Source organism: Cupressus sempervirens, chromosome 6 (assembly GCF_028749045.1).
Source record: "Cupressus sempervirens isolate cs-2001-9-10 chromosome 6, ASM2874904v1, whole genome shotgun sequence".
NCBI lineage: Eukaryota > Viridiplantae > Streptophyta > Pinopsida > Cupressales > Cupressaceae > Cupressus > Cupressus sempervirens.
The window spans coordinates 85,141,099-85,167,356 of NC_143123.1; the positions used below are offsets into that span (position 1 = coordinate 85,141,099).

Consider the following 26,258-nt stretch of genomic DNA (forward strand, 5'->3'; position numbering starts at 1 on the left):
TCATAGTATATGGTGGGATTGAGCACTCGACCCCCACCACCTACCCAAATGAAGGCCTTGTAGGCCATATAAAGTTATAAACCTTAATGAAGCACACCATTACCATAATTCTTTTATAAAATCGCATGTATTTTTACTTAAATTTGCAGAACAATGCTGAAATGCTGGTGTGACCTTTTCCCTTGGGCATTTAGGGCTTGTAATGAAAAAATCATGCATTTTCAGTTCGTAAGTTGCTGTTCTCTGCTTGTTTGAGTACAGGCTATGTTTCTTACACTGGCCAAGTGTATTCCAAAGACTTGCCAAGCACATCGGCAAAAACTGAGTGGAAAATTGTGGAAAACTTAGCAGTGGCAAGTGATGAGTTTACATATAAAAAATTGTCCCTGGAGAACTATGAGTACTCAGTAAAAGCCTCATCTGTAAGAATAAGTATCAGATGCTTGTTAAAAGAAATAAATATCTACAACTGTCTCTGATAAAGGAAGTGGGCTGTATTATATGAAATTAGATATATACTTAAACCTGAATTCTACAAACTACTGGATCATGGTCCCATCACCTCACATTAATCCCACATAAACGCATGTTGTGCAGTGAACAGGTGTTGATAGTAAGGGGTCAATCAGATGAACCTAGTGACGGAGATGATGACCATAATAGCACAGGTATAAGCATAGAGCAACAAAAGCTAAATTCTGATAATAAACCTGAGGAATGCTCGAAGATAACAAGACTTGAGATAAGTGGAACAGAAATTGTTCAAAACAGTCCTCGATCACAAGGATCACAAGGATGGGTCTCTGACAATTTCACACATTCTTCTTTTAAAATAATATTGAAGAAAAAGCATGAACTGCTCTTATCACAAGAAATCTCATTTAATAAATCATTAAATAAGTGCTGTCCTATACAAAATCCTCTGATTGTATGGCTGAACTATAGTAGTATATTATGAGTATATTAATAATTAATGTAAAGATTGCTTTGTCTGTAAACCTGGAGTTTTGCAAAGTTCTGGCTTGTACTTGAATGTGGCATCATGGCTCATATTTTATAGTTATTTAGTTTGCTAACGCAATAAAAATAAAAATGTGGGGTGTGTGTATCACCTCCACATATTAAATTTGTTGCTGGCCAAATCTTAGCAACAATCAATCTCCTCACCTGAATTTTAACAAAAGAAAACATCCAATCAAGTTACCAAATTTCCAACATTTAATGTTTTATCCTGAAAGATGACAATACCTTTGAATATGTCGACACAAGAGGGAGCACTGTAAAAGAATTAGAGAGAATAAGCCTGCCTTATGGTGGATTTTGAGTGGTCTCTAATAAACTCAGTTTCAATCTCACAGGGTATGTTTTGTAAGTGGAGTCAAAAAGTGTTTTGGGGTGCCTTGGGACCTAGAGTGTCAAACTGATCTGTCAACACAAGAAAGAATACCTTGTTCAAAGACTAGTTCATAGGGAAATGCATTTCATCTTCCAGCATTTCAGCTACCAGATGCCTAAGGGTTATGAAAAAAACAAAAACTTTTTCGTTATATAGTATTCCAATTATCTATTCAAGGCATGGTATGTATAAATATAAGGAAAGGACAATGGAGTTCTGCCATTATCTGATTCGTAGCTAGATGTCCATCCATGTATACTGATATGTGATGGTGGTTGAAGTCATGTTAGATCAAACAACCATACCTATGATGATAGATGCACCTCACCAATAAGGTTTTTTCTAATTTATCTATTGACAGAACTAATCACCCTAAAAGAAGGGACAAGGATTCTGTATAGAATGCCACAAAATTAATAAAAATCATAAATTTAGTGCATTAGACATTCTGGATTAGCAAATAAATGCTATAGAATATAATATTATTGTAATAAAACTGGGTTGTGAATGGCTGTATAAGTAATCTTTACACCTCTTTTGTGTGGATTACAGCTCCTCATTCGAGAGTGGCCTAATGTTCTCTCTCTTTTGGGAGGGTTGATAGTTATCAAGACATTAATAATAGCTGCCATTGGCCCTCGTGTTGGACTTTCTATACAAGAAAGTGTTCGAATAGGATTGCTTCTTTCACAAGGCGGAGAGTTTGCCTTTGTTGTCTTTTCCCTTGCAAACAGGTCAGCAATCTAGTGCTAATTTCAACTACAAATAAATGTAACAAGAATATTTTTATCTCAATTTCGTCTATTTGTTTTACTTTTTGGAAACTTGAACTATAATAAAATCTTTTTTGCAGGGTTGGCGTTCTACCTCTAGAATTGAATAGGTTACTCATAATTGTAGTGGTTCTTTCCATGGCTTTGACTCCTCTCCTCTATGAATTTGGGAGAAAAGCCGCTGAGATTATTGAATCAAGATTTGAGGCAAATGAAGTAAATGTCAGTAAGAATGGCCATATTACTGTTTATTCTACAGTTTGAGAATTTTAATGATCAGAAAGCACACCGTGTTTAAGAAAAATGAACGGCGCCTAATAGTTTACTTTCTGCAGAAAGCTCCTGAAATCCTGAATTTTGATGCAAGTGAACCAATTGTCATATTGGGATTTGGAGAAATGGGTCAGGTAGGCATATTAGTTTTGTTTCCATATTTATATTTCCAGGATATATGTGCCAAACTATTAGCTAAGTTTTTATACATTAATTGTAATTAAAAAATAATTATCACAGGTTCTTGCAAACTTTTTGTCCACTCCCTTAGCTGCTGGTTTAGATGGAGATCTGGCTGGTTTGCCTTATGTAGCATTTGACCTGGATCCCACAGTGATAAAGGTTTGCAAAGAACCTCAATGCTATTTTGTGGTGCATGCCTTCCTTTTTTCTTCTTTTCTTGTAGAACAGAGATATGAAATACAGAAATATGATAGTATCATTGAATATCCATGATGGTTCATTTCTCTTGTCTAAGGTACTGACGATGTGGTTCTTCATGGATTTTGTCAGGCAGCTCGGAACCTTGGATTTCCAGTTCTTTATGGTGATGGATCACGGCCAATTGTATTGCAGACTGCTGGTATCAGTCTACCTAAAGCTGTAATGGTCATGTACACTGGAAAGACAAAAACTGTTCAGTCAGTTGAAAGGCTTCGCCTTGCATTTCCTTCGGTAATCTTCTTGAATATCTGCAGTATCTTGTTGCTTTCTCCACTTTTCCTGGCCTCCCATTAATTGATCTTGATGATGGCATGGAATACAGTCCTAGTCAGGGATATTATCATTTATGCATTTCATTTCTAGTGATACATTTTTTTTTCTAAATTACCACCCATGAAATCTTAGCTAAGACAAAGGAAAAGCTCTGGTTCAGAGGGAAGACAAAATTTCACTTTTCCATGAGAACTACTCCTAGTTGGTTTTTGATTTTCCTTTAGTGGTAGATATATTCTTTAGATATTTGCGTAGCTTTGTGGATTTTTTTGACTATCGGTTACTTGATGTTGTTTATAATATTTGGGCAAAATAGTGATCTAAATTTGTAAAAATTTCAAAACTGATGGATCCTTTTTATTCAGTATTTATGTAAGAAAACGGATTGTGGAGAAATAAGGGGGGCAGTTTTCAAAGAGAGCATTTTAGTTGGTCATAACTCTAGGTTTAGTTTTATTACAAAGTGAGAAATATGAATGGTAGAAGGAACTTCAGAGACAAAAGGACTCAGTGGACTTGTGTAGGGCATTGTGTGTAGTGAAGGATGAGAAGCTCATTCACTTTTCTTGGAAGATTGCTCCTGCTTGGCTCCTAGCAAGGTGGAAGGAGTGTAAATTGGCTAGAAGCATCTCATAGAACTCCTGGTTGGTGAAAGACTGGACCCCTGAGATAGAGCTGAATATGTTGCAAAGTTTCAGGTTACTGGTATAGAGATGGAGGGAGCTAAAATTAAGAGATTAGGGAAGATCATTAATGCAATCTTAAATGCAAGTTTTTTTGTAGCACCTTTTGAATTCTTTTCATTATACATTCAAAATAATTTCTATGTAGATATGTGCAATGCTGATGTCACTTCCTTTAAAACCTTTTTGTGTCTATTTGTTTCACATTCAGAACAATGTTATATGCACACAGAGTATGCTTAAACCTACTGAAGGATTTAGGTTACTCAGATGAAATTAAACATTTTGAAGGCTGCAGAGCAGCCTGCCACAGTGTTGAGAAATGAAAACCTAGAAGATGCAGTTTATAAAGAAAAACTACAATTACAACTAAAATACTGTAGAAATATAGAAAATGTAGCTGTAGAAGTCTGGCAAGCCTTAAAGATAGAAAGTCTTAAATAATGGCAGCTATATACACTTACAAAGTAGCAGAGCATTATCTTTCTGTTGTCAAACACATTGTATCTGATTTATTTTCTTCCTCAGGAAAATCGGGGAGTACTGAGAGGCAGCCTCATCCTTTATATCACTATTTTTTCTGACTTTAGTCATTTGAAAGTTTGTAGTTTAAACTTGCAGCCTTTGTGCATTTTATATTTTTTTAATTTAATATCATCTGAGTTATGGACGTAAAAATATTTTCAAATTTGAAATTCATTTTCTTTGACTAACGTGTATTCTCAATTCAACTTTAAGGTTGCGTATGAAGTATTCTATACTTATAGTGTGTCATGTCCCCTTACCCTAGAGTAGAAATTGATAATAAATGAATAATAATAATTTAATTAATTGATAAATAATAATGAAGGAGAAAATATTAGAATATAACAATAAGATAAGATAAATTTATTAATGTCCAACAAGAGACCAACAAGGGTCTAAAGGACTGGAATATTACAACAAGGGACTCAGCCCACAACAGGAATACCAAACGGTGACCGAGGAAGAACAAAACAAACAAAAAAGAAAATGACCACCAAAGAGAACACCAAGAAAAGGACACTAGGAGTACTTCCTTGGCCGAAAGAAGTCCAGCACCGAAGGATATGGTCTGGGGAAACCAAGGGTCTTAGGCTGTCTCTGAAAACACCTGGAAGAGGAGTGTCATTGTTTGGTAAGCAATGTAACATAATTGTATAACAGATAAACAATAGCAAAATATTGAAAATGGCGATTAAATAGATAATTATAATTATAATAAATGTAAAATTATAATTATAATAAAACAATAATTTGAAATATAATTATAAATAATACATATTAAAATACACATTATATGTTTAAGAGAAATATTTGAAGTATAATATAAATCTATAACATTATTAATAACAAATTGAATTATATCAAAATGAAAATACAAACTTGATTAATCAGTCACTAAAGGTCGTGACTGCTGAAACTATAGAATCAACAATATATAAGAGGGGAGAAAAGCTGGAAGAATAATTCGTAGATTCCATATCAGTAAATTGGGGATATATAAGACATTAGATAAAGGGAATGCATTGAATATTTTAGACAGAAAACGAGAGAAGATTTAATGGAAAAAAGCACTAGCATAGTTCCTCCAATCAAGTTCTACATTCTGCATGAGTTCTAATCCAAAACTCTGCATAGGTGATATAAGACCACATGGAACATTTTATAGAACAACCAGCAAGATGAGAGAAAAGAAGAACACTCACTTCTGGCCATAAGGTTACAGGGTCATATTAGACGTTTGTTATTATTAAGGAAAAGTTACATTACATTCTCTTTCAGCGAACAGTCACTGGACGAGGAAGAGAAAAAATATAAGAAGGATAAGCAATTGGATACAAACAAAAAGGAAGGTGGAACACATATACTCAATCGGTGATTAAAGTGGAGTATAGTCAACATAAACCTAGACAGCGAATAATATGTGATCAAAACACAGCCCCGGAAGATGCAGAGGATGTTGGCACAAGAAAAAATGGGAAAATACCTATGTTACCCCAAGTTTCCGGGATGAGGGGACGGGGGGACGGGGAAACGGGTTTCCGGGACGGTTTTTTTTGGCCGAAACAGGGGACGGCTATATATATATATATATATGAATTTTATCGGAATTTTCAAATATATTCATCACAGCAACATAGTTTAAAATTATCAATTTCATTCATCAAATAACGATTCATCAATGATCATAGAGCATAGCAATCAGCATCTAATTGAATCATCATAGAAAATTCTAAATAGCATCATTTTCAATCATCATTCAAGTACTTAAGATACCATTAGTACATAATGAAATGAGTCAAACAAGAGAATGAAAAACATCAACTCTCAATGAAATGGAAACATTGAATAGATAAAGACTCATACTTTAAAGTTTTAAACTTTTGAAGTATCAACTATAGTGTATCAATGATAATATAATATTATAATGTCAAGAGAAAACACTCCAAGTTTGAAACATCAAAGTCAAAATGAAAACAAAAGATACTAAGGCAGCTGCCCCTAATCATCCATATCAAAGTCACTATCACTATCATCCTGAGCTTCAAAATGAAAACAAAGATAGTACGATAGTTGCCCCTAATAACTCATTTTATAATATATTTTATAAAAAAATTGACTTCTACATGTCCAGGCCTACAGATGACTACAAAATCATTTTTTTAATGGGTTTTTTGAGTTTAATAAATTTTAACAGGAAAACTTTTTATGCAGTCCCCGAGACGTTAGGAAACGGGAAAACAGTCCTCGAAACAATCAACATGGTTCGGAAACTCGTTGACTGTTTCCGAAGTTTCGGGGACGCGTTTCCTGTTTTCTTCTCTAAGTGGGGACGTCTGGGAAACGTCCCCTACCGTCCCCCCGTCCCCGAAACCGTCCCCGTTTCCGAAACTTCAGGTTTAGGGGTGGAAACGCGTCCTCGGGTAACATAGGAAAATACCAGAATCTATTTTTTTGGTATTTTCTATGTTCTAGTAGTTTGCATTTTTGGAGGCCTCCGGAGCATTTCTAGGCTTCAGTAGGGCCAAACACTAAATGTATAACTTTAGAAATCTTTCTAGAAATTCTGATGGTCCATGATTTCGAGTTACGAGTAGGAAGTTATGACTTCTACAAGTAGACATAATTTTTAATATAGATTTTTGTAGTTTTTATAGTTGTTAGAATTTATTTTGTAATTAATTATCTTGTGGACTCTTCAGTTTCATTTCCAAGGGATAATGATGACCCTTGGGATCTATCATACTTGTATAAACTCTATTTTCGAACGGAATGGATCACTTTTGGCTTGCAAAACATCTGTTGTGGCATTTTAATGGCTTTCAATTAAATTACAATACCGCAGATTCTACACCAAGTATTGTAATCTGAATTCTTAATTCAGATCAATATGTCAACCAATGACAACCAGATGACGTCCTCTAGCAAACAAATCAGAGTCTGATGGTAAAGCATTCTGTGTGTTGATAATCATCATGGCAATCCATCCAGCAAGTCAGTAACAGGTGCAGTAAAAGATGCACAAAAGATTCAATCAATAAGTTGATGATGGACCAGAATGATTGGTATTAGAGTTCTTTCAAAGGTGGCAAATAATGAATAGTTGAACCAATTCATGGATACAATCAACATCATAAACTATACACAGAGATATGTTTGCAAAAGCGGATTGAATACTAATGATACCATTTATCCATCAAGGATGTAAGCATGTAAGTATTAGCCTATGACATCATCAATCAAAGAGAGAAAGACAATCGGTTATGTGGTATACATATTCTAGATTTAAGGGAGAATGTCTCAGGAAAACAATCTTTTTACAAGCTATAACCTTTGCAGATTCCTCTAGTATAATAGCAATCTCCCTACCTTAGTGACATGAATACAAATTTTAGGGATTAGAAATAATGATCAAATTATCATCGAGACCGATAGAAAATTTGACAGCCATTATAAAAAATAGTATGCTGCATATTAGAACTTAGTCATATTCATCTCAAGACTCAATTAAACATGGAAACATAAATATGATATTCTTAGCTGCTTTAGGTCCTCATAAGAAGTATTTTGTATTACTAGGCAGAAATTATATAACTTAAATAATAAAATTGTTGGCACAACAACCATATCTTTAGAATTTCTAAAATAATTATAGATAGGGAAACCACCATTATTAGTTGAATATTATTAAACCTTTGATGCAATTATCAATATCTTTGAAGAATTGATCGATAAATTATAACTAGATAATTAATCATGTTGAAATTTAAATGTGATAGTCATCAAGACTAAGGACAATTATATTATAAAGAGATAATATATCTTGGCGTAACATACTCGACCCATAGTTACCCTTTCACCAATTGGAGGATTGACTACTAGCGGAATGTATTATAATTTGAATCAAAACAAAATAGACAAAATCCTAAGTGAGTTCCTAAAGGGAACAATCTAGAAGTATCAATGCATACAATTTGATAGTCATATTAATAGTTGTAATCAAGGGACATTGCATAGTGTATATGATAAATGCTTCATCACTGTTTTAATATAAATACTTACAATTTTCCTAAATTTTGAATATTCCTTAGAGCCATCTCCTAAAAATGGCATCACAAAAATCCATCGTGGAAACATGTCACCCAATCCCATGTCGTCCCTGTACTAGAAACTTGGTGGAACATAGATAGATTTAGTTGATGTAAAGACATTCGACTAATATGGCACTAAAGTAGTGCCATGTGTTTATACCCAGTTGTAGATTTTTGCCTATATATTATTTTAAAAAATTGTGCAGAAAAATAAATATAAAATGAATGTATGATGTAGGAATTGGGAATATTAAAAGACCATTTTTTTAAGAAAACTAAAATTCTCTGCCTTCTAGATCATAATGTTATTATGTACAGAAATCAAATACTTTTAATAATGGATACTGTAAGAATTTGGTATAGCTCTGATACCATATAAGAATTTGCATAAGGCAATAATTCAATACCAAGATCAAGAAGCTCAATAGATAGCACAGGGGAGACCAATGATGATCAAATAAGAATGGATATCAAATAATTGGATATTAGATAATTGTATGAATAAACACTAGAAGTGCCTTGTATATAAAGGCATCTAAAATGACTAGGAGTCAGCAAAGAGATAAGGATTACAACTCAGCACATGTCCACCAAGAGTGGATTATCCTCCATTGAGCACAGGAGTTTGTGCAATGATGAAAGGATAAGTTTACATAGGTGTATCTTGTAAGAGATGTTGTAGACACCATGTGCTCAAATAAGTTGCTAAGTCCTGTGTTGTCAACAAGACAACTCATATGACTATGCATACTCTTAGGTATCTACATGACAACTAATAAAATAATGCATTTAACCTAAGTAAACTTAAGTAAAGTTTAATAATAATTAATTACACTAACAAATATATCATGCACTTTTCCTTGTGAAATTTGCTTTGTTTTTCGTAATAAATTGCTGGTGTCTATGACTATTTCATGCATCTTTCCTTACAAAATAGATTTGATTACCATTGAGTAGCTCATGAAATTTTGTTCTGCACAGGTTCCTATCTATGCCAGGGCGAAGGACCTTGGGCATCTTTTAGAATTGAAGAGGGCAGGAGCAACGGATGCCATTCTGGAGAATGCTGAGGTACTGTTTTGCTTGAAACAAGTTTCAGTGGCTTCTCTTTTGTAATTTACTTCCATTTTTGTCATGCTCCATGTAAGCAAACATAATTGCTGTCATTGAAAGGCTAAGTTTGAAATTTACTGTGTGCATATGCTAGTAGACAAGTTTGCAGTTGGGATCAAAGCTTCTAAGGGGGCTTGGTGCCATGTCTGATGACGTATCCTTCTTAAGCCGACTCATGCGGGAATCTATGGAGCTTCAAGCACAAGAAGAATTTGAGAGAAAGGATGAAAAAGATCGTGAAATAATGAGGCCTTTGCAGGTATGGCAAATCATATGATGTTCATTTTACATTTTGTCTCAAAAAAATTAATAGGACAATACTCTTTTTCTTACTGGATATCACTCACCTCTTCTAGGGTCATGATCTGCTGACAATTAATAATTGACTCAAATTAACGAGGGCAGAAATAAATGACTCGCTGAATTGTAAAATATTGGTTTCGTGCAGGTAAAGGTCACAGATTCTTTGAAGATGCAGATGAGAAGAACCCCAGATACAAAAGTTGTGATGAAAAGCACAGAAGATGAGAATACTTCTAGGATTACAGAATTTCAAGAGCCAGGAAACACATCTGACCTGTTAGTTGGTTTGAATGAGAATGGATCTATAATTTCAACCATCTCTGTTGGTTCAGAAGCAAAGGTGGATACACTGATTTACTCTGAAACAAGTGATGCCCTTTCTGAAAAGCATGCTACTAGAATAGAAGGCCATCCTACATCTCAGAATGGCTCCACAGAAAATGACCATTATTCAGGTTCCCAAGCATCAACAAACTCTATTAAAGATGCAAATAGTGATGATGCTGAGAAAGGTGTGAAATGGTGTGCTCTGTCTGAAGAGGAAATTTTTTCAAGAGAAATAGGAGAGAAAAAAGATTTGATAGATCAGAGTATGAAGTGTCTAACATCTGCAGAGGAATCTTAACTCTTAGTTCAAATCTGAAATGGGAGATTCAATATCTTTAGGTTGCTTTCTAGCATTTCTGCTTGATAATTTGAAGGTTCAATTGTTCCCAAATCTGATCCAGGAAAGTTGAACTGGGCAGTCTATCTTGCAAAATGGTGGGACTTTAATGGAAATCAGCTGTATCAACCATATCTTTTGTATCTCTCATTTGTACCCTATTGACTGTGGCCTTCATCTTTACTCATTGAATCAAGGCCAAATATCTTTTGATATGAAATACTGGCAAGGCATTCTGCAGAATATAAATCAACCTCTTTGACTTGCACAGTTGCACTAGATCACTTTGTTCATTGTTTAGTGGAAGGTTGTTTTACAGTGTCATAATTAAAGGCGTTAAAAATTTTAATAGCTCTGATATGTGTACCCCAAGGATTCTGAAACCTCAGTTGTAATAACAAGCAACACTATTGTATCATTCTTGCATAGAACCTTATATTATTTCCTAATTTCTTCAAATACAAATGTTCCAATGTCAAAAGAAGCAATATTAATGGAATTTTGGGGGAACACCCCACAGCGCAGCACCTCTCATCTGAGAGCTCTTGGGTTCGATCTACTCGAGCCCCATGTTGATCTCGGCTCTGGCCCATTATCAATCAAAAACAAATATCAATAGAATTTTATGGTCCTTTTATTATACTAATATACCCCATTATATTTTGATTTTGATTTTAAACCTCTATGTCTGAGTTTGGGGAGGCGGGTGTTTGAGTGAAATCATTTTGCATCAATCAAAAACTCATTAAATAATTTTGACTGTGGACAGCAATAGTGAATTTTTTATGCTCAACGTTTCCAAAGTGCTTATTCTAGTTATATATGTGAATAAAAGAACAATATAATTCTTCACCTTGGAATGGCTCCTTATTTATATCTCCAACCTTACTAGTGATTAAATTTGTGGGTGATATCAGAGTGTTGTATTTGAATCCATGGAACCTAAGGCTGCAAAAAAATAAAATTAAAATCTGTCGAAACTAATCTAGTTCAGTGTTAGTAATTGGCATGAGAGAAAACACTGAAATGCAAAGCTTGTCACTATCATACGAGAGTGTAAGGATAAAAGGCTGTCTGATGCTAACTTTAAAAAAAATCAAATTATGTCAAATTTCAGATTTAAGTTTTGAATGTCATGGCTCTTTTCAGAAAGTTTAAATAATGCGATTCATGAAAACAAATTCTAATCATTACAATGAAAACTGTTTGAAGATAGAAGGATAAATGTCTTGAAAATTCCTTCTATTAATAATTAAAACAATTGTAATTCAAAATTAAAATTTGACTTAATACAAAATTTTAAAATTTGGACTCAAGGTCAACTTGACAGACTTGGGAAATAAGAAAAAAAACCTTATAATGACACAAAAAAAAATCAATACATTTAGAGGACATAAAAGTCTAATTTGATTACCAATTTGTGATAATTCAAAAACAATGCCTATTATAAGACCCTCAAACTCCCAAAATTTAGAATTTCAGTCGCTATGCCTGATCTGTTTAGGGGCCAGAAGAGTCCAGGCTCAAAAATCGGGAGCACAAGCCTAAGACTCAGGATTCTTCAAGTAGGACTCGGCTGAGTACTCAACCAGACTCAGCTCAGCAGTCTTGGTCAACTCATATTGGCTGCCTTTAGGGCTTACAAATTGGACAAGTCTTATCAAGTACTCTACAAGCCTCCGTGACGTAAGGAAATATAAGATAAGATATAAAAGTCTAACTTGATTACCAAGCCTAAGACTCAGGATTCTTCAAGTAGGACTCGGCTGAGTACTCAACCAGACTCAGCTCAGCAGTCTTGGTCAACTCATATTGGCCGCCTTTAGGGCTTAAAAGTTGGACAAGTCTTATCAAGTACTCTACAAGCCTCCATGATGTAATGAAAGAAGAAATTCAAAACTTAGTGCATGAAAATGGCAATGAATCTGACAAGAAAACAGAGGACAGACCAATTTGAATCTGGTTTCTAATGAAGACAATTACAATAGCAGTTTGAATATAGCCAATTGATTTGAATAGTTAACCAAACAGCAAGGAGGAAGAATCTACAATAGTGGGACATCTTGACTGTCTCTTTGCTGCTTTCATAAATATAGGTCATATTGTAATTGGATGTATTATCAGTAAAAACTATTATTTTAATAATTTTTCGCTATAGGAAGAGGAAGCGTAGAAGTATTCGTGTTATCATTAAGGAGGCGTTAAAAAATAGTGCGTACGATTGGTTCAAAGATAATATTTAATAAATTAATATATTAATATGTTAATTTATAATTAGATGTTATTCAAATGAAAGATTTAGTTGTATTTAATTATTGGGTAGTTAAAAGATGAATGATCTGCTATACTTGATAGATAAATTACATACATGAAATAATAATAAAAATGGCAATGCATATCAGATATAGGAGTAAAATATCTTTATTTTCTCATGAATTCATCACAAAGAAGACCAAAGCTGGTCGGGCAAGGATTAAAAATTGTCTGACTCTACACTACTTCCTTCCTTAGTAGTACACAATATTTAAAAGTCCTAATAGTTGTTGAGAAACACAACTGACAACCAACCAACACCTAAAACTAGCCAAGAGTGACAATTAACAGACAATTAATACAATGACGAATAATTAGCATACATTAGGCATTGTACTTCGACTACATCATCCCCCCCAAAAGAAAAAGTTGTCTTCTACATGATAAGTATACATTAAATAATATTCAAGAAGACTAATGGCAAGAGTGTAGACAATGACTCGTACTCTGCAAACTCAACAATGTATTGCATTTCAAAAATCAAATGGGGGTCGAGGGGCAACACCCCTCACAAGGTCCCAAGGTAGCACATCATTCTCTTAACACCCTCAAAACCACATTGAACTCCATGGTGCACATAATTTTCTTGTACTTTTAAGATGCCAAAAATAGTCTTGCCAAGCTGCTAAAACTCGTGCCAAGGTACTTTTGTACTTTTGGAAACCCTTTCCCCTGTTGAACAAAGAACTAATGTTTTCATACAACATACAAGTATGACCTTGGCAATACTTTCCTACACAGTCTTGACTCTTCTTCCCTATATGGTCTTAACAATACTTTCCTGTATGGTTGGGCACTTCTTCCTTGTCGGATTTCAGGTATGGCATTGTCTTGTCTCTTTTGTATGGCTCTTCTTTCCCTTAATCAAGAGGATTTCATTTTCCTTCTTCGGACGAATCTTATTTTCCTCCTTACAACTCTACTTTCCCTCCTCTATAAGGCTTGACCTTTCTTACTTATGGCCCAACCTACCTCTCTCATGCAATTGTATTGTCTCCTACATGTTGTATGGCCACAATATTACTGCCATATGGCATCTTTATCTCGTCTCCCCCATGCGGTAGGTTCAAGTTGTAATTCACTCCGTATGGACCTTAAATTTCTTCATTTTGTGTACAGTCTCCCCTACATATACTTTAACTTGAAATTTGGGTCTGTAATTTCCATATTGTATCACTTGCATAAATATGCCCAATCTTGTATGGTTTTGTTTGTTCCTTGTGCAATTTTCTACTTGCCTTGTTTCCACTATACGGCCTTTTTTGGTCCCGTACGGATCTCTTCATGTGCGTCTTCTTCCTATATGGATTGCTTGTGTTGCATGTGTACTATTAAAAAATTCATATGGTATAAGTTTTCTTGCAAAAGGTATTTGGCCTTGTAAATCTCCTTGAGTCGTATGGATACTACCATACATCTCTTGCTTTCACTTTTCTTTTTCCCCTAGTTCGTGTCCCTAATTTCATGTTACACTACCTCATTTTTTTTGTTTGGAAACTTCGTATTTCTAATGTTTATTTTATTTTCCTTCCTTTTTCTCTCTCTTTACTGTTAGTTGTATCATCTATGACTTTACACACTTTCCTCAAATTCTCTTCATTGAGAGTTGTAGCTTTAAAACAATTGTAGGTTGGTGAAAATACCTCATGGTCCTCCATTTGCTAGTTGAAGAGTCCATTTAGGGAACTCATCTCATATTCAAAATAACCTTCCAGCTCAAGCACCCCTTCATCGTTGGAATCCATTGCTTTTCCTTCCTCCATCCCAATATCTTTGCCCTCAAACTTTGAATCAGATTGCCAACGCTTGGCTGACCATCTAGTTATGTAGGTTTATGACATTTCATTCTATCACTCTCAATGAAGAGTGTATTTTTCTTCCAATTATGGTTTTCCTTGGTAGTGATCAGCCGATCCCTTCCAAGGAGGCCATTGTTTGCCTTCTCCAACAAGCAGTTATGACCTTTTGTGCCATGAGTGTATCGAGAGGTACAAAGTCATGTTGGCCATCCCCCACCAGGTAGAAAGTTGGTGGCCACAGTGTTGGCTTACCCAAGCCCTTCCATGTCTCTTTCAGCAACACATTAACACTAAAGCCTCCAATGATGGAGTTTGCAAACATCCTACTAATTAAATCTATCTCAACACAACTAACTTCCTTCCTATGCTTACTGTTAGCATCAGGTTAGTAGCCTCATTGTCTTTGAGGACTGACTTTGTCATTGGTTCCTGAATTGGATTCCCTTGGGGCTTACATTGCTTTTGGCCAACTATGTCATCACCAACTATTTTGGTAATTGTCACTCTCAATTGTGCCATAATTTACAAGTGTACCACCTTGATGGGTATGGTTGTCAATAGCACCTTTTGAACTATGTTCTTAGACTTTGATTGCAATGAAGTACCTGCAGTTTCATTGGAGGTTATTTGTTCCCTCATCATCACTTATTCTACTTCTCCTCTAGCTTCTTCGAGTTGTTCCTTCTTTGTAAGATTGTTCGAGTATGCCTCCTTCGTCTATGCTCTCATGATTGCTAGAACAACTCTTGTTCCTCCAAGACCAACATATTAATGCCCTTTTCCTTGATTGCCAGAACAACTCTTGTTCCTCCAAGACCAACATATTAATGCCCTTTTCCTTCAAACTATTGGTGTCTTCATGGTCACCTGGTTCATCCTATTTGTTCAATTATTGTATGTTGTCTTTCCTGCAATCTCTCACAAAGTACTCCCATTCATTACATTGTCAGTAGTGTATGATAAGACACCCTCTAAAGTCAAAATGTATTTGATTCTACCCTTCTCATTGATTTCCAAAATTGTCTGGCAATACATTCTGAGGTTTTACACAAGTGGACTCCTCTTGTGTATACTTGCCTACTTCTAGTCATTTTTATTGTAGGGAAACTCCTTTATTGAATGACCCATCACTTGGAAAATTTCACAAAACATCTACATAGGACAATTACCTTTCATGCGCCCCTCAATTTCACACTCCGTACACCATTATTCATTTTTCTTTATTAGTTCCTTTCTCGACCTTTGACTCTTTCATCGTTTTCATCATACCCGCCATAAGGCTTGGGTTGTTGTTGATTCATCATCGCAACTACCCTTAGTGCTCTTATCATCATATGTCTTCCTCTTCTTCAAGAGGATGTCTTTCTTTCACTCTCAATGTTCATTACTTAATTGTAGGCATCAACATAAGAGGTTCGAGGTGTTGGTTCTCAAAATTGTTGGTTGAGTTCCTACAAGCCTTGCCTACTTGATGTTAGGATTTTCAACACAGTTTTGGCCAATGAAGAAGACTAAATTACAATTATTCAATCTCCACACTTCAGGCTCTGCAAAACCTAGGTGGTTGTTGTCGGATCAATGGTTTAAAATACTTTTCAAAACTTGAAACATTACAAGTTATAAAAATTTAACACATGAGAAAGATAGTTAATGAGTAGCAAAGTGACACAATATTTTAACGTGGAAAACCCCTTAGGGTAAAAAACCACTTTGAATCTGAAACTTTATTGGCCTCTTGGGCAAATCTTTTAGAGCTACAACTCTGGGAAGCACCAACACCCTGTTTTAGAAACACCAATTTCAAGGAACACCTAAAGCACCAACTTCCAAAATGAACAAATGAGATATAAAATAAGAGGATCATCTCTGTTACAACACAAATCATGAATCACTAGTTTCAACTTCTTGTTGAAAACATAATGTAGGATATACTTCTATTCTCCTCAAAACATCCAATATCCAAATATATTTTATTTTTCCATTAAACAATCTAATCAAATACTGATACGAATGAATGGAGAAGAAATATATAACCCTTCTTCTACCTCTAATAAATTTCTGCAATGAAAATCAAATCACAAATATGAAAATAGAAACATAAAGCATTACCCTCTTCTTTGTTAAAATATTCTTGCAAATTGTTCTACAAGGAATTCCACACCAATCCTGCAACTTCTGTCAAAACCACCTATTGGATGTTTTAGAGGAATGTATCATCTACTTATAAACCAAGAAAGTCAAAATTTTGGAGGCAGGTACATACCCCAAACTTCCATTAGACCAAAACTACTCAAAATTGCTAAAACTGCCATAACAATTTGGTAACTCTTTCTGATAAATAGACTTTTTCTCTTTCCATACATGTGTTATGCAAAAATTAACAAAGACCCATTTTAGCTAACTCAAAGACCTTTCCAAAAAGGTATTATAGTTAGGGTGTATCTGATAAAAAACCTTGTCGACTTTCTCATAGACCAAAACTGTTTTTATAACCATTTTCTAAACCAATGTAAACATTAAGTGTTAATTGTGTAACACTTAAGTGTTTGTCTAGAATATGTTTTGAACAATATTGAAGGACATCAAATAAGATAATTACATGATGTTAAGCATATCATGTGCTCATTATAATTTCATCAATGACAACAATCAAAGACCGAATACCAAGGGTTCAACAGTTGTACCTATATCAATGTTTACTAAGGAAAACTTAGGGTTTTAATAATGCAGACTTTATAATTGATGCTCTTAAGTTAGCAAGTTTCTTCTCAAGGAGAAATCAAATGTAATAATTTTTAAAATGTGAATGAAAATATAGAAAATGGATTCATGCAATACTTGTGGATGTCCATAGCTATACATAACAACTTAGAATGAATATACAAGGATTAGTCCTTAATCCATTTGGGTAGTATATTGTCAATTCCCACATGATCCTATTATCAAACTCTAAGAGACAATGTGCACCCCATCAACCATTGGACAAATAAGATATAAAAACAATTCCTAGTCTAAATGTTTTTAACCCCAATCAAAGGAGACCAATTAAACAAATACCATAACTCTGTATGAAAATATCTAATGAATCAAGTTCATGCATTATTCTCATCCATCAAAACAATAGCATAATCCAAAGGGACAATGTAAAACATGGGAAATTAATAAATCATACACCATTTTAGATGTAGAGGAATCATAGTATTAACTTCATTCATAAGAACATACAACAAAATAGTCTCATTGCATATCCTAAACAAGTAATTGCATGAAAATAGAAAATTACTTCATATTATCCATTGTAAGCAGCATCTTATATCATATATCAAATGATCATATATCATGTCTTTAGAAAATATTTTTTCTTAAATAGGGGCATTGGTACCTTTTCTTATAAAAAAGAAAAGGTGCAACATAGCTTCGGAACCTTCATAAACATAACTAACAATTTAACAAAAAGCATAATTGAAAAACATAACAATGATTTTAACTATCCTCTATCTCATCAGTAGCCACGATGTCTTCAGTATTATCCTCAGGAACCTTAAGTGTCATGAGCCAAGATTAATGTATTTCTTCTTTATCAAACATATGTTGTATTTGTTTAAATTATTAAAGTTAATATCTTCAATACAGTGTCATAATAGCACTGTTGTGGAATTATATCAATCAATAGCATACAAATTATAACTCATAGTATTAATGTGAATTAATGATCACCGAATAAAAATGTTGATCATTCATCTTCATAATTATACTACAAATATATTACTCATTCCAAAATACACTAATTAAATAAATGCTATAATAACCTACACATTAACTTTAAAATACATTAACCTTTACCATTACTATAAATTATAAATACTTTCAATTCAATAAAATTAAACAAACCTAAACCTAAACCTAATTAACCACATAACATTCAAATTCAATGGAAAAGCATCATATATTGTGGGCACGACTTTTCATCATGTCTGCTCAAAGTAATATTAATTAGGGTTAGGTCAAATTCGAAAGGGACATCGAAGAAGAGCAGAAGAGAATAATTAAAAAGGATATCATAAATAGGAAAAGGGAGAAGCGAATAGGGAAGTGCAGCAAACGTTATATACTCCACGTAAAGATCCATGTATCAACACCAACAAACTCTGCAAGAACGTATTGATAATCTATGTGCCAACGTACCGGCAACTTCGCACCCATCGCAAATAGTTCCCACATCAAGTACAAATGGGTCCTTGCATTGCCAAAGGACTAATATTACTGCCCACGTAACATTGTTAGACACAGTCAGGTACGTATGAATATAGATGCGTTGAATTCTACACATCGGATATGGATATAGTAAATTAAAAAGCAATTGCTATTAAGTTCTTGTATAAAGGTATCGGCATTGAATTATATGTGGAATTCCATTAATAATGATTATACGTTGCGAGTTAGGTTAATTCTCAAATTCGTTCAATTCAATATAGATACGAAATGACTAATGAATTATATAAAGCAATTCGTATGAGTAAAACATTAAAAGATATTGGAAATATCATTAAAGATCGGTACATACTATAAGTTAATATATATATAATGAAATATACACAAGTATAGATGTTAAACATAAATAGTGTTAAGGAAAACATGCATAACATTTTAAAATATAGCAATTAGAATACATTCCAACTATAGTAGAGAGAGTCTATCCCTCGTCCGAAATATGAAATCTTAAGATAAGGAGTTGGTGGAGGGAGAGGCGGAGTAAATTCGGGACATGATTGATATCCTCCAGGGAACTACTTGTAGCCTGTTTCATGCGCCCTTTGCACCGTAAATCTTCCATCTCAAGGTGATCGTAACAAGGAGAGAGAAAGTTGTCTGTTTACTGTAAGAAGAAATCTTCCAAATGAACTAAGTAAATTAAATTAAATATTCATCTCCTCAAATACTTTAATAACAATGATGGGCATAGGTTCGCTAAATTTTGGATGATTCCCCAACTTATGCCCAAATTTTGGATTTTAGGTCAAGGGGTTAAAAAGGGGTCATCACATTAAGGTAGACGTCAATCCACTTGGCAATTTGGGTGTGAGTAGGCCATATGAACTTTTAAATTGTTTGGGCAAAAGCCTACAAATCAACCCACTTCTTTCCCTGAGCAATCTTCACATCCGCAATGAACTTTACAAATGTTGCCTCTGTAGCAATTATCTTATTCAACAACCTGTGAAATGAATCAATTTGGAAATTTTGTTCCTCCTAGAATTTGGTTGTTACTATTTGAGGTCATTTTGTGAACTCCTACTCCACTCCTCCAATTGTTTGCTCTTTCCTTCATTTTTGATGGTGGGGAGATAGGAATGGTCAACAACAACAATTAGCTTCAACTTTTCCTCCAACTTTGGATGTTCTTGGCTTATGTAACTCAAATTCTTTGTAACAAAATCAATGAAATCAATAGTGCTTTTTATCTGTATAGGGGCATCAGGATCCCTCTTTGTAACTTCAAAGAGTTTTCTTAATTCATACCTAGAGGATCCCCATTTCCTCTCTATTTCAAAAATTATATTTTTCCCTTTTACAAAGAAATCTAACATATTGCAAATGTTATTAAACCCCTCATACACTTCACCACATTTACCCAAAATAAAATTCATTCTATAAACAAGAATTTCCTCCAGTACTTTAAAGTACACTCCTTGTGATCAACTTCTATGGTTATTTCTTTGTTCTTCTTTTCAGCATCAACATCTATCGGTTTATGAACCACAGTGGCCTGACCACTTTCAAACTTTGAATTATATAGTTTTGTTTCCTATATCCTAGTTTTCACATGCATCTTATTTATGACTGAATTCATTTCCATTTCTCTTCTCTATAATTCTATGATTATCTCTTTCATATGTTTAATCTAGGCTTGATAAAACATAGATGTATGTATCAAATGTGATGCAACAACCATGGGATCAGTATTATCTATAGTATGTACTAGAACCATCCCTTTTCCTTTAGCAATATCAATCAATTTAGGCTTATTTACCTTGAACATAACCCAAGTAACAAGGGTTTGAGTTTTGGGATCATACCTTCTTACTTCTATTTTGTCCAATAATTCAAATTCTGATGCAAAAGTTTGGTCTTCCTATGTCCTTGATCAAGCAGAAACAATTCTTTAAAGCTCAAAACAGGAAGTACTAGAATATCGTTGTTTTCACCATCTCTCTGGCCTCGTCTTTAGTGCATGAGATATCATCCAAATTTAGTTCTTCCATCATTTGTTGAATTATTGAAGCATGTTGAGATCTATGTTACCCGGGGACGTGTTTCCGGCAAAAATTGACCCCATCCCCACATCCCCCCGTCCCGGAAACTCGGAAACTTCCGGAAACCTTTCCCTTGGCTGTCCTATAAAATTAATGTTTCAGTTTTGATAATTTGTTTGATTTCCACTCTCATGTGAACTCTAAAGTTAAATTATTTTAACACAAACATTATATGTTAAGGTTCTATAATTTATATAAGCATGCATTATCTATGTTTTTATATGAATATTTAAAATTTTCCTGTATATTTTAAATTTTCCCTACTTTTTATATAGTTGTTCCCACTGCCATCCCGTACCGTCCCCTGCTCCAAGAAAAAAAAATCCGTCCTGGAAACCCATTTCCCCGTCCCCACATCCCCCCGTCCCAGAAACCTGGGGTAACATAGGTTGAGACTCATCAACACCTTCAAGTCTCTTCCTTTTCTTTTCTTCAAAATCCCTAGTTTTAAACTTGATCCAAAAACTTTAAATTCTTGTGTCTAGGTGAAATTATCCTATTCAATAAATCTAGGGGAAATAGCTTCCCTCTCATCTTCAATATCAATTAGAACATCATTTTCCATTGTCTAAGCAAAAAAACCATGTTTTTCCTCGAAAAACCTAGGAGGTGGCTCTGACGTCTTAGCACTCTCATCTCCTTTCATTTTTCGAAGAATATTTACAATTTCTATTGAACCTTGATCATCAGAATCTTCAGAAGCCACCAAAGGGAGATTGATTCTTTCTTTTTGAGGCTTGGGGGCAAGAGAATCAGAACTGGACCCTGTCAACTTTCTCTTTTTTGCTTGGGGGGCTAGAGGAGACACCTGCTTTGTTCCCTTTCATGATTTTTGTTCAACATACTCCTTATATAAATTCTCAAAGTCCTGAATACATCTCTTAATCCTAATGGTTTCAATATCTTTTTCCAAATGAAAACAAGGAAAGCCTTTTCTTAACCTTTGATTCTCTATCCTATTTAGGACATTTCATTTCTTGAATCTCTGGCATATCTCTTGTATATCATCACAATTTCTGACAATATCATCTTCAATAGTCAATTGATGAGAATACCTAGCTTTTATAGCTTTAAAATGTCCCTCGGGGTCATAATCCCTACTCTTCTCACTAGCCAGCCAAAACTTATTCTTAAGGACCTCCTGAACATCTTGAATCTTGTTACATTCAAACATATCCATCAAATCTTATTAAAGCAGGTATCATGTTGCCCTTCTTTCTTGGCTGAATATATTCCTTCTCAGCCCATAAAAGCTGCCATATGAATTCTAGCAGACCTAATCCTTCAGGTACAAACATAGGAAGCCTATCAAGTGGCTTTGTGCAGCCATATAACCTTATCAAAGAGTATTCTGGTTTAAGAATCCAATCACCCATTGTAATTGCAACCCTTATCAGCCAAAAATTCCTTGGGTCTCGACATGTTCTTAATTGATTGAGGCACTCTGATGACTGTTACTCCAAGTGCTCTCACTGTCCATTGCATAAACACATCCCTGAAGATTATGAAATCCCCATCCCTGGCATGTGTACCCCAAAGTGGGCATCATAGCTAAATGGGTTGTCTTTTACCTTCCTCATCAATTGTGGCTAACTTCACAGAATTCCTAAATTGGCTGACATTTTGATGAAGAATGAAATAGCATAGCAAAGAATAGTTCCTAAAGGACTTGGTAGTTTTCCACTTGACTAATTGGTTGTGAAGGGACTTTTCAATCTTACTAACAATTTCAAACTCCAGATATGCATGAGAGTTTTGAATTTTCATGCACATGTACATGTAGTCAAACAAATTATTTTGTTGCTCATCTCCTCCAAACAATTGTAACCATGCATCGAATATGTATTTGAAAATATCCATGAAGGATTCGACAGAGTGAGGACCCATATGATCAATGAACATAACTTTTTTCTTGTGAACTCTATACATAAAATGTGCAATTTCTCTAAACCTGCCAAACTTCATAGTTCTCTGATATTCATTTTCGAAGTGTTCCCTATCGATTTTTGTGAGGGCTTGAGTGCTCAGTCCAAAACACTCCTCAATGCACGATTTTGTAATGACCAATAAAGGCATTCTATCCAGTTTTCTCCCAGTCCTAGTGGCTGGCTCATAATGGTTTGCTATAATATCTATGAGCTCTGTATCTACAAACACAATAGGGAACACAATCTTGCCTAAATCTAACCTCCAGGGGTTATCTCTAGGTTCTTTCTTATCTCTACTTGCATAGAAATACCAGAAAAAAGCTCTACCGTGTAATAGAAGGTTAGAATCTATATAATTCTCCAATTCATCCAAGAAGACAAACTTCTGACCATTGGAAGAGGAATCAAGAAATACTTCTAACATATTCTGAATATTTTTCTCAATAGGAATTTCCTTTGACTCTTTAGTACTAGGATCTTCTTTAATGACATCTTTATCAAACAAGTAATGCCTAGAGCAAGATGAAAGCTTTGAACTTACTATTTTTCGCAATTTTCTGAAGATGCCTTCAAATATTTTCGCCAACTTTTGTTCTGTCTCTGCTTGCATTTAGTTATGAAAAAGACCCTTTTTGCCAAGGTGATTAATTCACATTTATTCTGCATTTGTGATTCATAAATTTTGGCACATACATCCACTTCGCAAGTTGTCCAATATGTCACATCACTTGAGTACTTGGTTCATACTTTAAACTATTAAATTAAAAAAATTCGCCTTTGATTCTTATTGAAAATTGTTTTTGCATTCTTGCACCTTCATTATGAAATCATATCTAAAATTGTGATTTTCAGAATCTCAATAAGCTTCTTCAACTACTTTTCCGAGCTCACGATCTTGGAATTCTTTCTTTTAGTCATTTGCAAAATCGCAATTTAAGGAACCTTCCTTTTGGTTTCTAGCGAAATCGCGATTCCAGAGATCATATATTTGGTTACTCTCAAAATCACAACTTTAGAGACCTCAAATTTCTAATTCTCCGCAATTCCGATATTTCACCTTCTCACTGATAGCTTGATTTCTACTTCCTAAAATGGCAAAAATGCATTGAATTACTATCTTTCTGGACAAGGATTTTCTAGGGTCCATCACGAGGCATCACCTCCATCTTTCTAGGCAAGGAGTGAATCAACCCCTCAATGAACCACCTCTTCTTCAACCCGCCAGTTGGTTGATTCTCCAACTTTCCTAAGAATTATTTTAGCCTACAACTATAAGCACATAGAATCTCTTTCTTTCCTTGTTGGATATTATAAATTTTAGGGACAATCTTGGTGTTATCTCATAGCAATTTATACTCGGCCTCAAATGCCCTCTTGAGCGCATCCCAAGAGGCTATAGATGAGGCAACCATTTATGTGAACTATTTGATGGCTATTCCCCATAGCATTGTTGGAAACACTCTCAGCCAACAGCCCTTGTCAACCCATTCCCCTTGAACTTTGACAATTTTTGTTAATTCACATCTGGACTTGCCCAAGGAGTTGTCATCTTTCTCACTTGCTTACTCCATTGTGTGTCAGACCTAGGTGGATTGTTCCAACAACTACAATTTGGTGTTTTCCGTAAACTCTCAGCCATGCATATATCCTCTATATGTCCACCTTGTAAGATATCACTACTAATTCTAAACCTAAATTATATCAGAAAACTCACATATGTAGCATAGGCATTTCATCAAACACTTGGCGGAAGTCTTATTTAGAAATGGAAACTATCCTTCCCATGTAACTCTCTCAAACACTTTGCATACTTCCTTCCATTTACAAGCATTTTCAACCAACCATAGCTCTACAACTAGTTTCACTAAAATAACCCCAAATAGATTTCATAAAAAATTATCTAGATTTTCCCTAGGCAATTTTTGTCGAATAGTTTCAAGACTTCTATTATCAAAAAGGTTTCTTGTACAAGACCTAAATTTCCTGATTTAATTTAATCTATTATTTGAAGTTTTCTCAATGAATATAAGAATGTTACGACTTCGATAGTAGTATATCACATATAAGATAAGTTTACACAACAATTGTTGGATAGAGAAAATAATGAAATGATTATGAACTTTTATAACCTTCTTCAACGGGATCTGAAACCAATCTCAATGTAACACTTCCCTTCAATTATGCAAGCTTAAATAGTACTATGGAGAGATAGTTTAGTGTCTACACTATAACACAAGAGACATGGAGGATTATTGTAGACCTAGTGTATTGTTGATAGGATCCCATAGTCATACAGTGTACTTATAAAACAATAGTGTGCTTCAAACACATTAGAAGTCAACTCAACATCGAATAATGTCTTCACACAAGCAAGAGATAACGATGTGGTGTAGCCAGTTTATTGTGTTACAAGTTGGTTGTCGTTGCAACAAAAGATAACCTATCAATGCTCGATATTGCCACTAGACTTATATAATCCATATGAGACGGTAAGTCCTTTGTTGCAAATCCCAAGGTCAAAGAGCACTGACCATTTTGCCAACAATCTCCTCCTAAGGCTTATTTGAGGGGTTTTAAACCTATGAGCAAACTTTGATACGACTTGTCACAAGTGTGATTGTCGATGCAGCAAAAGCTCGACCCGTTAATGCCTAATACAACCACTAGACTTATAGAATCCACTGGAAGTAGTTAGTCCTTGTCAAGAATCTCAAGGGGAGCGTTGACCATTTTACCAACATGTTCGCAAAATAGTTATCCTTCCTCACAACTCAACACATGCTCATGGGTGAGAATTTAGAAAAGATCTTAGAGATTTCAATAATAATGGAAACCATGTATACATAGCAATTCCCAACTATGACAGTTGTGTCACCTTAGTTTGACTGAATGAAATATAAGCATAGTCACCACAGAAAGCATTAAGCCATTCTAGAAATATATCAGCTCAATTCAAGGTCCACGATAATAGAAAAATCAGAATATTTCATATCCACTTTAGAACCACACGATAATATGAAATATCATCTCCCGGTTATTAATTGGTTGTGAAGGGTCTTTTATATCTCACTAACAAAATCAAACTCCAGATATATATGAGAATTTTGAATTTTCATGCACATGTACATGTAGTCAAACAAATTATTTTGTTGCTTATCTCCTCCAAACAATTGTAACCATGCATAGAATATGTATTTGAAAAAATCCATGAAGGATTCAACAGAGTGAGGATCCATATGATCAACGAACATAACTTTGTTTTTGTGACTTCTATACATGAAATGTGCAATTTCTCAGAACCTGCTGAACTTCATAGTTCACTGATATTTGTTTTTGAAGTGTTCCCTATTGATTTTTGTGAGGGCTTGA

General features: G+C 34.6%; 1 protein-coding gene and 1 long non-coding RNA gene across 3 annotated transcripts in view; one reads left to right on the forward strand and one right to left on the reverse strand.

The window, feature by feature from the left end:
• The window catches only part of KEA3 (K+ efflux antiporter 3), a 187,018-nt gene extending 175,804 nt beyond the window's left edge, over positions 1–11,214 (forward strand). For both annotated transcript variants that reach the window (XM_089786848.1, XM_089786847.1), the window contains exons 12-19: positions 1,949–2,130; positions 2,250–2,391; positions 2,505–2,576; positions 2,683–2,784; positions 2,956–3,117; positions 9,437–9,526; positions 9,666–9,827; positions 10,017–11,214. In XM_089786848.1, coding sequence (XP_089642974.1) covers positions 1,949–2,130; positions 2,250–2,391; positions 2,505–2,576; positions 2,683–2,784; positions 2,956–3,117; positions 9,437–9,526; positions 9,666–9,827; positions 10,017–10,496 — 1,392 coding nt within the window. In that variant the 3' untranslated portion in view covers positions 10,497–11,214. The remainder of the gene's footprint in view (positions 1–1,948; positions 2,131–2,249; positions 2,392–2,504; positions 2,577–2,682; positions 2,785–2,955; positions 3,118–9,436; positions 9,527–9,665; positions 9,828–10,016) is intronic.
• The window catches only part of LOC149551292 (uncharacterized), a 248,345-nt gene that overhangs the window by 111,165 nt on the left and 110,922 nt on the right, over positions 1–26,258 (reverse strand). The window lies entirely within an intron of this gene.